Source organism: Hemibagrus wyckioides, linkage group LG27, assembly GCF_019097595.1.
Source record: "Hemibagrus wyckioides isolate EC202008001 linkage group LG27, SWU_Hwy_1.0, whole genome shotgun sequence".
Lineage (NCBI taxonomy): Eukaryota > Metazoa > Chordata > Actinopteri > Siluriformes > Bagridae > Hemibagrus > Hemibagrus wyckioides.
Genome location: NC_080736.1, coordinates 11747993 through 11760246, shown reverse-complemented (window position 1 = coordinate 11760246; position 12254 = coordinate 11747993). Strand labels below are relative to the sequence as shown.

Sequence of the window (12254 nt, the reverse complement as noted above, 5' to 3'; positions counted from 1 at the left end):
TCACTGAATGGTTTTTGATGAGTATGACAGTGCTGTAAAACAAATACTACACCAAATGATTTAACAGTTGCAGTTACAGATCTCAAGTCCACTGAACAGATATAATTAGGAATTTAGAACATACCACAATCAAAATACCACAATCAAAATACCAAATAAGGAATATCTTTTTTAGTCTAGTACAGTTTTAAAGAATTAATGGGTATCCTGAGAAAATGGGGGGGGTGGAAAAGTAGAGGTGGAGAAATGTAAAGAGGTGGAGAAAGAAAGAAAGAAAGAAAGAAAGAAAGGGTTTAAAAATGTTATACAGCAGCACAATGGTATGGTAGAGTGGCAGAGATGTGCAGTGGTGTGTGTGTGTGTGTGTGTGTGTGTGTGTAAAACCCTGTGATGGACTAGTATCCTGTCCAGGATGTATGGCTGACCTGCCTCCAGTAGTCCATCACAGTCATGACAAAGATCTAGAACTAGAAGTCTATACTAAAGGTGAATGAATGAATGAATGAATGAATGAATGAATGAATGAATGAACAAATTAATTAATGATAAAATTTTACTGCTTGTAAAATCTATAAAAGTATTTTTTAATTTCTTCCATGTCATACCAGTTATCTAATTACTGCAGTTGTAGTAATTAGTTACTATAATACACAATGTGTCAGATTACTTCACGTAAACTATTCATCCATCAACCTGTAGCATTTCAGCTTATTAAATAAATAAAAAAAAAAAAAAAAACAAAAAAAAAAAAAACAGTGTGTTATGTGTATGCAATACAGCCACTCAGACAGAATAAACAGGCCTCAGATGTCTGCGTGGGCTTCAAACATTCTCATCACAGCTGAGACACTTGACATTTCAGACTGCAGTGACAGACAAAGTGCACGTAAGCTTTCATTGTGTATTCAAGACCACACACTAAAATAGTGAGCAAAATCTCAGAGAATGGACTCAAAAATACATGAGTCACCCAGTATTTAGGTGGAAAGGGAGGTGTGTGTGCGTGTGTGTGTGCATAGAAATGAGGCACATATGACACGCCTCAGTTTAATCATCAATCCCAGCATGCAACTGCTCCTCACAGATGTTTGTAAAATACGCAAAGGGTTCACCTTGGAAAGAGCTGGGTCTGACTCTGCTGTCATTGTCAGTTTAGAGAAAGAGAATGAGCAGAAACATCCAGTATAAGAGCGAGTGCATGTGGAGAATATAAAAAACTCAAAAGATAAAATCGTACTTTTTGGGGATGCGTTTCAGTCTCTGTTATATTAGACAAATAGGGATATATATAGAAATGCTAGAAGCTACATGATGGCTTAATTTTCTTTTGAGTTTATATCTGTGTATAAATTTAATAATACCAGAAATCTGGTCTTAGTTGTTTTTAATGTCCATAATATCTTGCAGTCTGCCATGATGGAGCCTTGTCCACACAGCTGCTGATGCTGAGTTTGGTCATTCCATGATCAGTGCTTAATGCCTCCTATGTTGACATTTAAACCTAGCTTTGTCACGTAAGCTGCAGTATGGAACATTTAATCCATAGGGTTTGGGTAGATTGTCTAGATTTAGACATACATGGGCTTGATGCACAGTACTGTGCTTGCTTGTACGCTGTAAATCCTTACAAAACACACACAAATACACACTAAGCACTAAGCACCGTTAATAGGAAGCAATCATGTTTGGACTTTTAATCACAGAAAGTGCTTTGAAATTGTGATAGTAAGTCAAAAAGTGGAAGAAATCTAACCAGTGATGTCATTTATTTGAGGGAGGAGTCAACTGTCAAGAATCTTTAGGAAGTGTCTACGGATCAGCCTGCAGCCTTTAACCTTTAACTCATAGTTTCCACATCTTTAGATCATGTCTAAAAGCATCACCAGGCAATTGGAGAAGTTTAATTATCTATGAGATCAGGTGTGTGGTTTTTTGTAGGTGTAGTGTATGACCTAATGTAATCAACTAAAAAGTCAAACAGGACACAGGATCTTTTCGGAGTTCCAGTCTTTTATTTTTTAAGTAACTCAGTATGTCTCCATGCTGTTTTAAATCAAACTGAGGGTTACTCGTATTTGTACAGTACAGAACTTGCCACAACCAGAATAAGATTGAAAAACAAAAAGTAGGAGGAAATAGGAAGTGATACATTGGAGCATCTGAAATGAAACAGTATTCAAAAATAAACTCCTGTAAGAAACAAGATTAATCTTTTATAAAAATAGCTTCTAATCCGGTTAGAAGCTGCAATCCTATTGTAGCCATATAAGTGATACTGAATTCATTCCACATCTTGCAGGTAACTCATCCCTGTCCGCCTCCACACTAGTGACGGTGCATATTCTGGATGTGAATGATAACAGCCCTGTTCTGGTGGGTGATTACTCCTGGAAATACCTCTGCACCCCACGCTTGGAGGATCAGGCCCTGGTTCTGGCGTCTCGGGACAGCGATGGGCCGCAGCATGGGGGTCGCCTCAACTTCTCGCTCAGCAGCGAGCCCACAGTGAGACGAAACTGGAAACTCACACCCATCAATGGTAAACTACCATTTAATCTGATGATCATTATAATTAAAGCAATAGGTTTAACAAAGCCAAATGTTTATGCACCATAAAAAAAATATAACATAGAACAGAACCATGAAAGACAGAAGCTAGTGTAGCCCATGCTGATCTGATTTTAAACCCTGGTTTATTTGCTTCCTTAGTTCACTTTACTTTGCCATTCAAACTCTGGTATAAACCAACTCAACCCTACAGAGAAATGTTGTTTAAATTTTGTATGCAGTTTGGTTTAAGTGTGAAAGTGTTCAAACAAAGGAAGTGGTGAGCATTATGAAGCTCACTGTTCATTCATTGTAGCTACATTAATTGTAGTGCTCCCATGATAAGCAGGCTGAATTGTGGTTTGACCTGAGGACCCATTGATCAATAAAAGCACCAACTCTGATCATCTGAACATTTATCTTATTAATTGCTCAAAGCTTTAAAAACTAAAGGGATATTGTACATAAAAAACAAGAGATTCAGTTAAATTCACACACACACAGTGTTACAGTTATATTACTAAATATATATACACTACTCACAAAAAGTTAAGATTATTCGACTTTCGGGTGAAATTTTAGGATGCACCTAAAATGCACTATAACCTTTACAGGTAAACTTAATTTGACCTTCTCTACACTTTTGAATGCACATGTCCAACTGTTCAGTGTTTCAGTACTTTTTGCATAACTTGCTGTTCTCTAACAAGGTGCTTAACAAAATTCACAACTGGTGTTTGATCCATGAATAAATTTTCTGGTTCAGTTAGAATTGGTATTTAAACTGTCCCCTTCATCATGCTGTTCACATTTTGACATCATGAGACCAAGACCACACCTACAGTAACAATTGATCAACAGTACCTCGCCATTGCGAGGCTTCAAACTGGATGTTCTCAGAGGGAAGTGGCCACTGAGCTTAGAGTGTCACAGAGTGTCATCAGCAGGTTGCGACTGAGATACAGAGAGACTGGAAGAGTCACAGAAAGGCATAGAAGTGGATGTCCTTTGGCCACATCCCACACTGATGACTGCTTCATTGTGAACAGTGCCCTGCGGAACTGGATGATGAATGCCATTCAACTCCAGGCACATTTAAGGGAGGTGAGAGGCACCCAAGTGTCACGTCAGACCATTCAAAACCGTTTACATCAGCGACCTGCAATGGTACCTGACCACACCACTAGGCACAGGCGTTGGGCCAGGGAGCATTTACGCTGGACGAGGGACCAGTGGGCCTCAGTGATATTCTCTGATGAAAGTCAATTCACGTTGAGCAGAAATGATGGCTGCCAACGATGTTGGAGACGTCAAGGAGAGCGCTATGCATCAGCCACCGTTGTGGTGGTGTTACAGTCTGGGCAGGTGTGTCTACTCAATACAGAACTGCCCTACATCTTGTGAATGGTACAGTGACAAGCCAATACTACCTGAATAACATCATTAATCCAGTCATTGTGCATCTTTATGGACGACAATGCTCCAGCTCATCGAGGACGCACCATTAGGGAACGGCTGCTGGAGGCTGGGGTACCTCAAATGGAATGGCCTGCACTTTCTCCAGACCTGAATCCCATAGAAAACCTATGGGATCAACTGAGTTGCCGTGTAGAGGCTCATAACCCTGCACCCCAGAACCTCAATGACCTGTGGGCCGCCCTTCAAGAAGAGTGGAATGCCAGGCCTCAGCAGACAATAAGTCGACTCGTGAACAGCATGAGACGTCGTTGTCAAGCTGTAATTGATGATCAAGGGCACATGAGAAATTGACATTGACATTTTTTGTTGTGGTATACCCACCACTGTTTTTGGCTTTTGTTTCAATAAATTGTTTGAGATGAGGAAATCACCATTGCATGCTTCTACTTAAATGCCCTACTTTCATGATATAATATCACTGTAGCGTGAACTTTTTACATTTTCCACAAATTTCACCCAAAAGCCAAATATCCTTAACTTTTGGTGAGTAGTGTATATTATTCGCCATGCTCCTTACTCAATGCATTCAGTTCTAAGATTCTAATGATCTTATAATTCATTATGCTAAGCAGTATCTCTCTAATTAACTTCTTTCTCAGTGCATTCACTAATGTTCTTGTTAACGTTTTACTCACTGTGGTCAATGCTAATATTACTGTCACCTGCTAATACACTGACAGCTGCTCATCTATTTGTTATTTCCTTAATCACCATGGGGCCAGTGCCGTTATGCTTATTGCTTCCTAATAGACTTAGATTAGTGCTAATATTCTCATGACATCATGACTGACTGACTCTTGTTAAGGCATTAGAGACCCAGTCTTAGGGAAAAAACATTTTTTTTGCGGCACCTTCTATACACAGTGCTATTGAACAATAATATAAAATGTGCTGCAAATATGATACATGCGAACATTTTTTTTTCTGTGACACCATGGCTACCTTAGACATCATGGCAGATTTGAATGTGCTTGTTGCTATTTTAACTCGTCCAAGAAACCAGAACTCAGTGTATTGCTAAGAAAGTCCACTGCTTTTTACAGGAAGAGGGAAATTCATCAGACTTACATCACAAAAACCAATGATTTTAAAAAAGGTACTAAAATAAAAACAGACCCTGGTGCAATAAACAGGAGTCAATATGGCTTACTAGGCTAGAGTCTAACCTAACAAACTAACAAACAGTAGACTAACAAACGTCTGAGCACCAGCTCATGAAGATTTGTGTGCAAAATTGCACAAGTATAATAGAGTGGCTAGCCAATGAGATTATTATTACCTTCGTCACTGTAGTCAAGGCTATTGTAGCACTGTGAGGTTATGCAGTGGCCTTGCCACACTTTCTTCATTCTGGATCAGAAGCTATTGAAAATAAATGACAGCATTTCAGGCGCATGTAAAAAAAAAAATGAAAGAAAGAAAGAAGAAAAGACAAAATCACGTCAATGCACTCAAACACAAAGGCGGTCCCAGTTGCTGACGTCAGGCCAGGTTAAAAATGGCTATTCAGAAAATAACATTTCAATGGCAATGCACCAGTCCAGTAAGTGAAAGACGTCATCTGAATTAGATGTTTTATAGAGACCTGCTGATTCATGCGGTGTGTGAGGAGCAGAGTGATCTGAAAACATGAGAGACAGACATTTCAAGGAAATTGCCTTCCTGACCTAAGTATTCCAGAGCTGACAGTAATAAGTGCAATAGCTCTTTTCCTCTGCATATAACCATCACTAATGTGACAAACAGATTCCGGTGAACATGTTGACTTGGCTGAGATGACTGCATTGATTCTCTGAGTCAGGTGGTTGTCTGTGTCTCTGTACCCACTTGCTTTCCTTCGCCTTTTATTTCTGTACAAGCTGTTAATAGATGAAAAGGCATCCTTTTTTGTAATGGCATAATTATATTGACTTGAAATTTTCACAGCTGGGGCCTTACCTATCTGAAAGGCTAAATGTTCCTTCAGTATTACTGTTCACCTAATTACACACACACACACACACACATACACACACACACACACACACACAACCTGTTACATGGCTCCCTTTCTATCCACTCTCCTACGTCATGGCTGTGATGTAGTCATACATCCTCAGGTTTCTTATTTGATCTTACCTCCTATCGTGGCTGCCGACTGTGTGCCCCTCTGGGATTTCATTTCCTCTAATTTAAGAATCTAAGTTTGAAATAGAATGAATAGAAATAAGAAGATGAATAGAAATAATTCCTTCTCCCTCAACGAATAGCAGATTATCACTTCTTGCTTATATGTTTAGGTATGTTGCGTCTGATCATATTTTCATGAGAACCAAATCTGCTAGAATCTAAATGTAATACCACAGAGATTTTTATCTTTTTGTGTCAAGACATCATATCAGAAAACAATGATAAATAGGGTATAGTGATGATACTACAACCATCTGTTGTCTTGAGGCAAGGGAACAAACCTGGCTATGAGCTCTGGGTGGGAGGGATAGCCTACTCGCTCTCTGCTATCAATCACAGCAGCACTAGTCAGTCATGAGCATCTCTGAGATCATGTCTACAGAAGAGGAGAGATAGTGCTTTCCCCCAATTGTGATACGTCACTCTGTGACGCAGTATCAGCAGCAGTTTGAAAAGATGCGGTTGGCTGGCTTCATGCGTCACCCTACCAGGGTGGTATCTGTTGTTTAATAGGGGAGAGCTGGCTGAGGGGTGGGAATTGGCAGGTGAGCAGATTAGGAGAAAAAAGGAAGGGGTTAACATAAAATGAATAATTCATACAGGTCCAGCTTTATTGTTCTTGTTATTACACCAATAGTGTCACTGATAAAAAACTTGATATTACCTCAGTATTGACAAATGCTGATAGGACAGACATTAGAAAGTCACTTAAAAAGTAGTACAGCAGAATCTATCATTGCAGTTTGCTGATTGATTTATTGATTGATTGATTGATTGATTGATTGATTTATTTATTTATTTATTTATTTATTTATTTATTTATTTATTTATTTATTTATTTATAACTATTTCTAGTTACCTGTTGTGGAATATGTGCAAGAAGTGTTGTCACTGGCATTGAATCAGCCATAAACACTCATATCCACTGCAGCCTTTTTCTTCAATCTTTTCTTCTCTTTCATCCAGGTAATAAGACAAATAAATCAGTGTATAGATACCAGTAAATAGGTAACTACAGATTATGTGGCTTTACTTATGCACATCATTGCCTCAGAACTTTTATCATGTTGCAGATTAGTAGGGAGTTTTAAATGGCTGCTGTGTTGCTTAGTAACGAGTAAGAGAGCAGCCGTTATTCCAAACAAGAATGAATCAGTTGTGCTCTCAGGGCCACAAAATGAACCTGGATTCCAGTAACCATCACTGCAGGAGTTTAATACACAAAGTCCTTTCTGTAGTGAGTCGAGTGTGTAACATACTCCTCACCTCTGACAGCACAGATACAGTAGAAGATAGGTGTGTTTTTCAGTTTGCTCCTGGCGTCATCACAGCCTCTTCAAACCCTCAAACCCAGCGGAACATTAAAGGATATAAGTGTCAAAAGACAGTAGAGGCCTTTTATGAGCCATGATAAGATTTAACCAAGAGTGATAACATGACCTCTTTAGTGGACTGAGCGTTTGCTTCAATGTCACCTAACTGAACTGATTAGATACAGGACTGATATATCTGTGTTTTCCAAGCTGTACCAACACAAGCATTTGGTAACAGTACAACACACTTCCATGACAAACCTTACTGTAACTGCCCAAGCACTCAGGACCTGAAAAACAGCTCATGTGACACAAAACTAGCTTTACTGAGATCAATAAATTGACTGATTTCTCATTATGAATCTTCTGGAGCTTTGTGTCCATGTTGAAATATCTCAGTTGTAAAGATATCATAAAGATCCTTATTTTGCTACTAACAAGATTAAAGTTGTGTTTCATTCTAAAGTGAACATTAAAAGTGCATTACTCTGCCTGAAACAATAAAAACTTGAAAATGTAAACAGAGAGCCTGTTTGACACAGCTTTTACCAGTTTTATTCTATTTAATTTAGAATTTAATATTTCCAAGACACCATGACACCATTTTTCTTACTTGACGTTTATCTACATTTACAGGTAAGTTATTGCCTTGGCCATTCATCAGCATATAAACCGTAAAATGATTTGGACAGCGAAGTTTCTATTAGTTGTTCTCTTTGAAAATGGCTGTAAAAAGGGTCTAAAGTATGCTATAAAGGGCTTTTTGAAGTAAATGGGTTTCATTGCTTAAGTTTGGAATGATCTTGCAGTTCCCCTTTGTGGTGCCCTACATAGACTTCATCAGTTCAGAGTCATTTTTCTACTGGGAGTATGTCCTTTATGTTGTTTCTTTCTTTCTTTTTTTAGATTTTTTTTTTTTTAGCTTACTCCTTGAGCCTTGACCTTGAAATTGGTGAGATTGGTGATAGTAAAAAGTGCTTGACTTTTCTGAACAGTCACAGCAGTTCTCCAGCTTTTGGTAGATCTTTGATGTGACAAACAAAACTCTTGTGCAGCACTTTTTAAAAGCAGTTACATTCTGCTTCTGCACCCGCTTCCCATCAAGTTTCATGTAAAATGTGCACTGACAGTTGAGGAAAAATGCCTAGTGCAGAATCACCATAATGATTAAAATGTCATCTTAATGATCTTTTTTCAATGGTCTGGCTGTCTTTCATTTACATTTACTTATTTTATTCAGACACTTTTATATAAAGGAACCTGCAAGGCAATTTAGGCAGTGGCGGCTCACCGGAGATTATGAGCTCCGGAGATAAAGGTTCAAATCCCACCTCTTCAGATACACACACACACACACACATGCATATTCAGATGGAGAGGGAGAAAACTGAAGCTATTTCTGCATGTTTAAGTGATTGTGGATGTGCTTTGTCTTCAATCTGAAGAAATCTGCAAAGTGAACAAAGTGTAGCTATTACTTGCACCATCACAGAATCACGAATGAATTAAATTTTACAGACTCTGGTGACTGCAAGTTCAGTTAATTCCTGAATACTTTAATCTCAGTACACTTTTCTCCCCACAGACACTCACACCAACCTGTCTCTGAATATGGACTATCTAACCCCTGATGTTTATACGGTGCCCTTCACCATCTCAGATAGCAGCTCTCCTCCCAGAAGCACCTTCATTAATTTGCCTGGTAAGTCACTATGTCCAGGTCTCAGTATATCTACAGTGATAGAAACGAGTTGTGGAGGGGGAAAAAAGGTTAATTTGATGTCATTGTGACCTAACCATCCCACCTAATCTGAGGCTGTGACATTCACTGCAGGTCACTAAATGTGTTCAATGAATCATGGCAATTGAATATGCGAAGCGTTATTTTAAAGATTCTTTTCATTTATTATACATGTTTTGTACAGGTTGCTGATGACATAGCAATAGATCTAAAACCCGGTATAATGAGAACATGTAGTACTTATTATATAATGTGTGTATTATATTAATCCTAAATAAGTGCAGAGTAGGCATTTGGATCGAAAAGGCAACAGCTGAAATGAACAATCAAGGCTGAAATGATAAATCAATTAGTATTTAATATAAATGTTTATGAATTTATTATTATTTATTTATAATCAATTCTAATTATATTTCAATTATTAATTATAATTGATTATAAAAGAACAGACAAATGGTGTTTTTTTTTTAGGTTTAACTGAGGTCTAACCGCCTTTAAGTCTTATACTTAAAATAGCCCTTCTTTATGTCATTATCATTCATGAATTAATGGTAGGCATGCCCTGAGATTTATCATGTCATACTGTATCTGGATCAACTCTGTAAGACCAGAAAAACACAGAAAAAGCAGGTGTATTGCATCAGATGTTTGTTTGGTACGCTGAACAGTGTACCAGGTGTGTTTTTTTGTTTTGTTCTTCCTATGATGCATGTTGCTTGCTCACAGCACAGGCTCCTCTGTGCCAAGTTAAAGCTATACAGTGTGTAGGCAAATGTGTGTGTGTGTGTGTGTGTCTGGGTTACATACTTGAGTTTTTGTCCTGTGGATGTCTGTGCAGTCATCGTGAACCTGTGAAAGCATTGCCCCTGTTTGCCCTACTCTCTCACCTCTCTTTAAGTACAGTTCTGCTCTTTTATTTGTAAAAGACTGAACCTTCACATTATATCTCTCTACCACTAGTAACCGTGTGCACATGTAACGTGAGAGGGAATTGCCGCACTGCAGCGAAGCAACTTGCAGGGATGCCCACTATCCAGTCCACACTGGGAGTCCTGCTTGGAACCCTGGGAGTTATAGGTAAGAATCCTAACTCTTTCTAAACTGGATCCTTTTTTCCTGGATAAATAATAAGATTTAAAAGGTCTAAGTCCATTACCAAAACTGGTTTTGTTCCATTACTATAGAAAACCTTTAGAATGTTGCTGTGCCTGATTCACTCTTACCAGCACCACTCACTTATTTTGACAGTGTCAGTGAAGTGCTCAAAATTGTCCACCAGCCAAAAGATCTTTGGTCAGTGGTACTGTTTATTAATGATGAGAAGTAGTACAGAGCTTGCAAATTGTTCATGTCTGTAAATATAAGGTAAAAATACCTAATAAACCTGCAGGTATAAAACCATTAGCACCACTTGAATAAATTAATCAGTGCTATATTAATGTTATTAATGCTTATATGAAATATATGAGGCAAATGGCATAAACTGGATATACAGATGAGCATTGGGGGGGGGAAAAAACTTATAACAGTATCTAGTAAGTACAATATCCAGTCTATGAAAAATAACTAAATACAAATCGATACTTAATTGTAAACACAATGTTACTAGCTTCAGCTTATTTTTAAAATATAATAATAATAATAATAATAATAATAATATCAAAATTATTATTATTCAGATAAAATGATGATGGTGACGGTGACGATGATGATGATGATGATGATGATTATTATTATTATTATTATTATTATCATATACACTTAATATGATCTCACATTCATTATTTGTTTAGGTTTGTACACCATGCACAATGTAGTATGTCAATACACTGTTTGTGGGTAGATAAAGTTTATATACAGATAAAAAAGACAACAGAAAAGAACGTGTTGAGTGTTGTGGAATATTTGGGTGATAACTTTTGTTTTCTCTGTGTTAACAGGGATCATACTAATAGTCATTTTTGTGAGACTGTCCTACCAGAAACCTCCACCAAATGGAAAAGCCAATCAGGAGACAATGCCTCTCCATGTCTCACTGTAACTCATCAGTCAGTTGGTTCGTTAATCAGCATGCACCAATTCCACTAAGGCAGTTTTACCTGATGATAGATTTTATAGGCCACATATTTTCTTACTCTCAATCCTTATATTGACTTACCCTTGCACTGTACATTTCATTAGCATCCTGGATAAACCACATAAAACCACATAAACCGTATTAAGGGTAAATTAATGAGCTAAATGTATTGTGCTGCATGACCAAGGGCACATGACTGTGAAAAACGTCTATAGACTTTAGGTTTTCTACTGGTATTGTAAGTCTAGTCTATTTATATATAGTCTTACATAGTTATAGTCTTACTACATTTAGGATTAGCAGGATTATCTATTGTTTACTTAATATGAGCCTGTGCGGTAACTTCACCCTTTTATGATTGTATTTATCTTTTCTTTTTACTTTTATACTTCATCTTGATAAAAACGCTTTATATTGAAATCACTAATCACACATTACATTAATTTACACCTTTCACTGTGTCATCTGTTAAATCGAATTGAAATAAAACAGTGTGGAAAAGAGATCACTGGTGTTTCTTGCATGAATGGTCATTAAAGGGGTTGCAAAGAGCTTAAACTCATTTATGTCTCTGTTTTGAAGCCATTCTAAATGAAGAGATTATTTCACCCTTTCTAGGGGATAAAATGAATGCCACAGTTAAGGAGGCTGAAAGGATTACCCATGCACCCCCCCCATTATTGCAGAAAGACAACAGCACAGCGTGACCTACATGACCTTCCAAGTGGGCTATATATAAACCTGCAGTTTGCCATAAATAGACCTGCTAATGGGATACTCCACTGATGCCTCCTTGTATCCAGCCTCCTTTGATTTTAAATAAATCAGGTTTGCTTTCAGGTATAGGCTATGTATTATCATGTTCAGTTAATATGTATCCCATTGATCGCTTGTCCTAGTTCTGTCCCTCATTTGCTTATTTTTCATG

The 12254-nt window shown here is 37.8% G+C and overlaps 1 protein-coding gene across 1 annotated transcript in view; it reads left to right on the top strand.

Annotated features, from left to right (window-relative positions):
- The window catches only part of cdh16 (cadherin 16, KSP-cadherin), a 43578-nt gene extending 31782 nt beyond the window's left edge, over positions 1-11796 (top strand). Inside the window, exons 15-18 of the mRNA XM_058381398.1 lie at positions 2300-2539; positions 9094-9210; positions 10210-10326; positions 11190-11796. Coding sequence (XP_058237381.1) covers positions 2300-2539; positions 9094-9210; positions 10210-10326; positions 11190-11290 — 575 coding nt within the window. The 3' untranslated portion in view covers positions 11291-11796. The remainder of the gene's footprint in view (positions 1-2299; positions 2540-9093; positions 9211-10209; positions 10327-11189) is intronic.
- Positions 11797-12254: the final 458 nt, after the last annotated feature.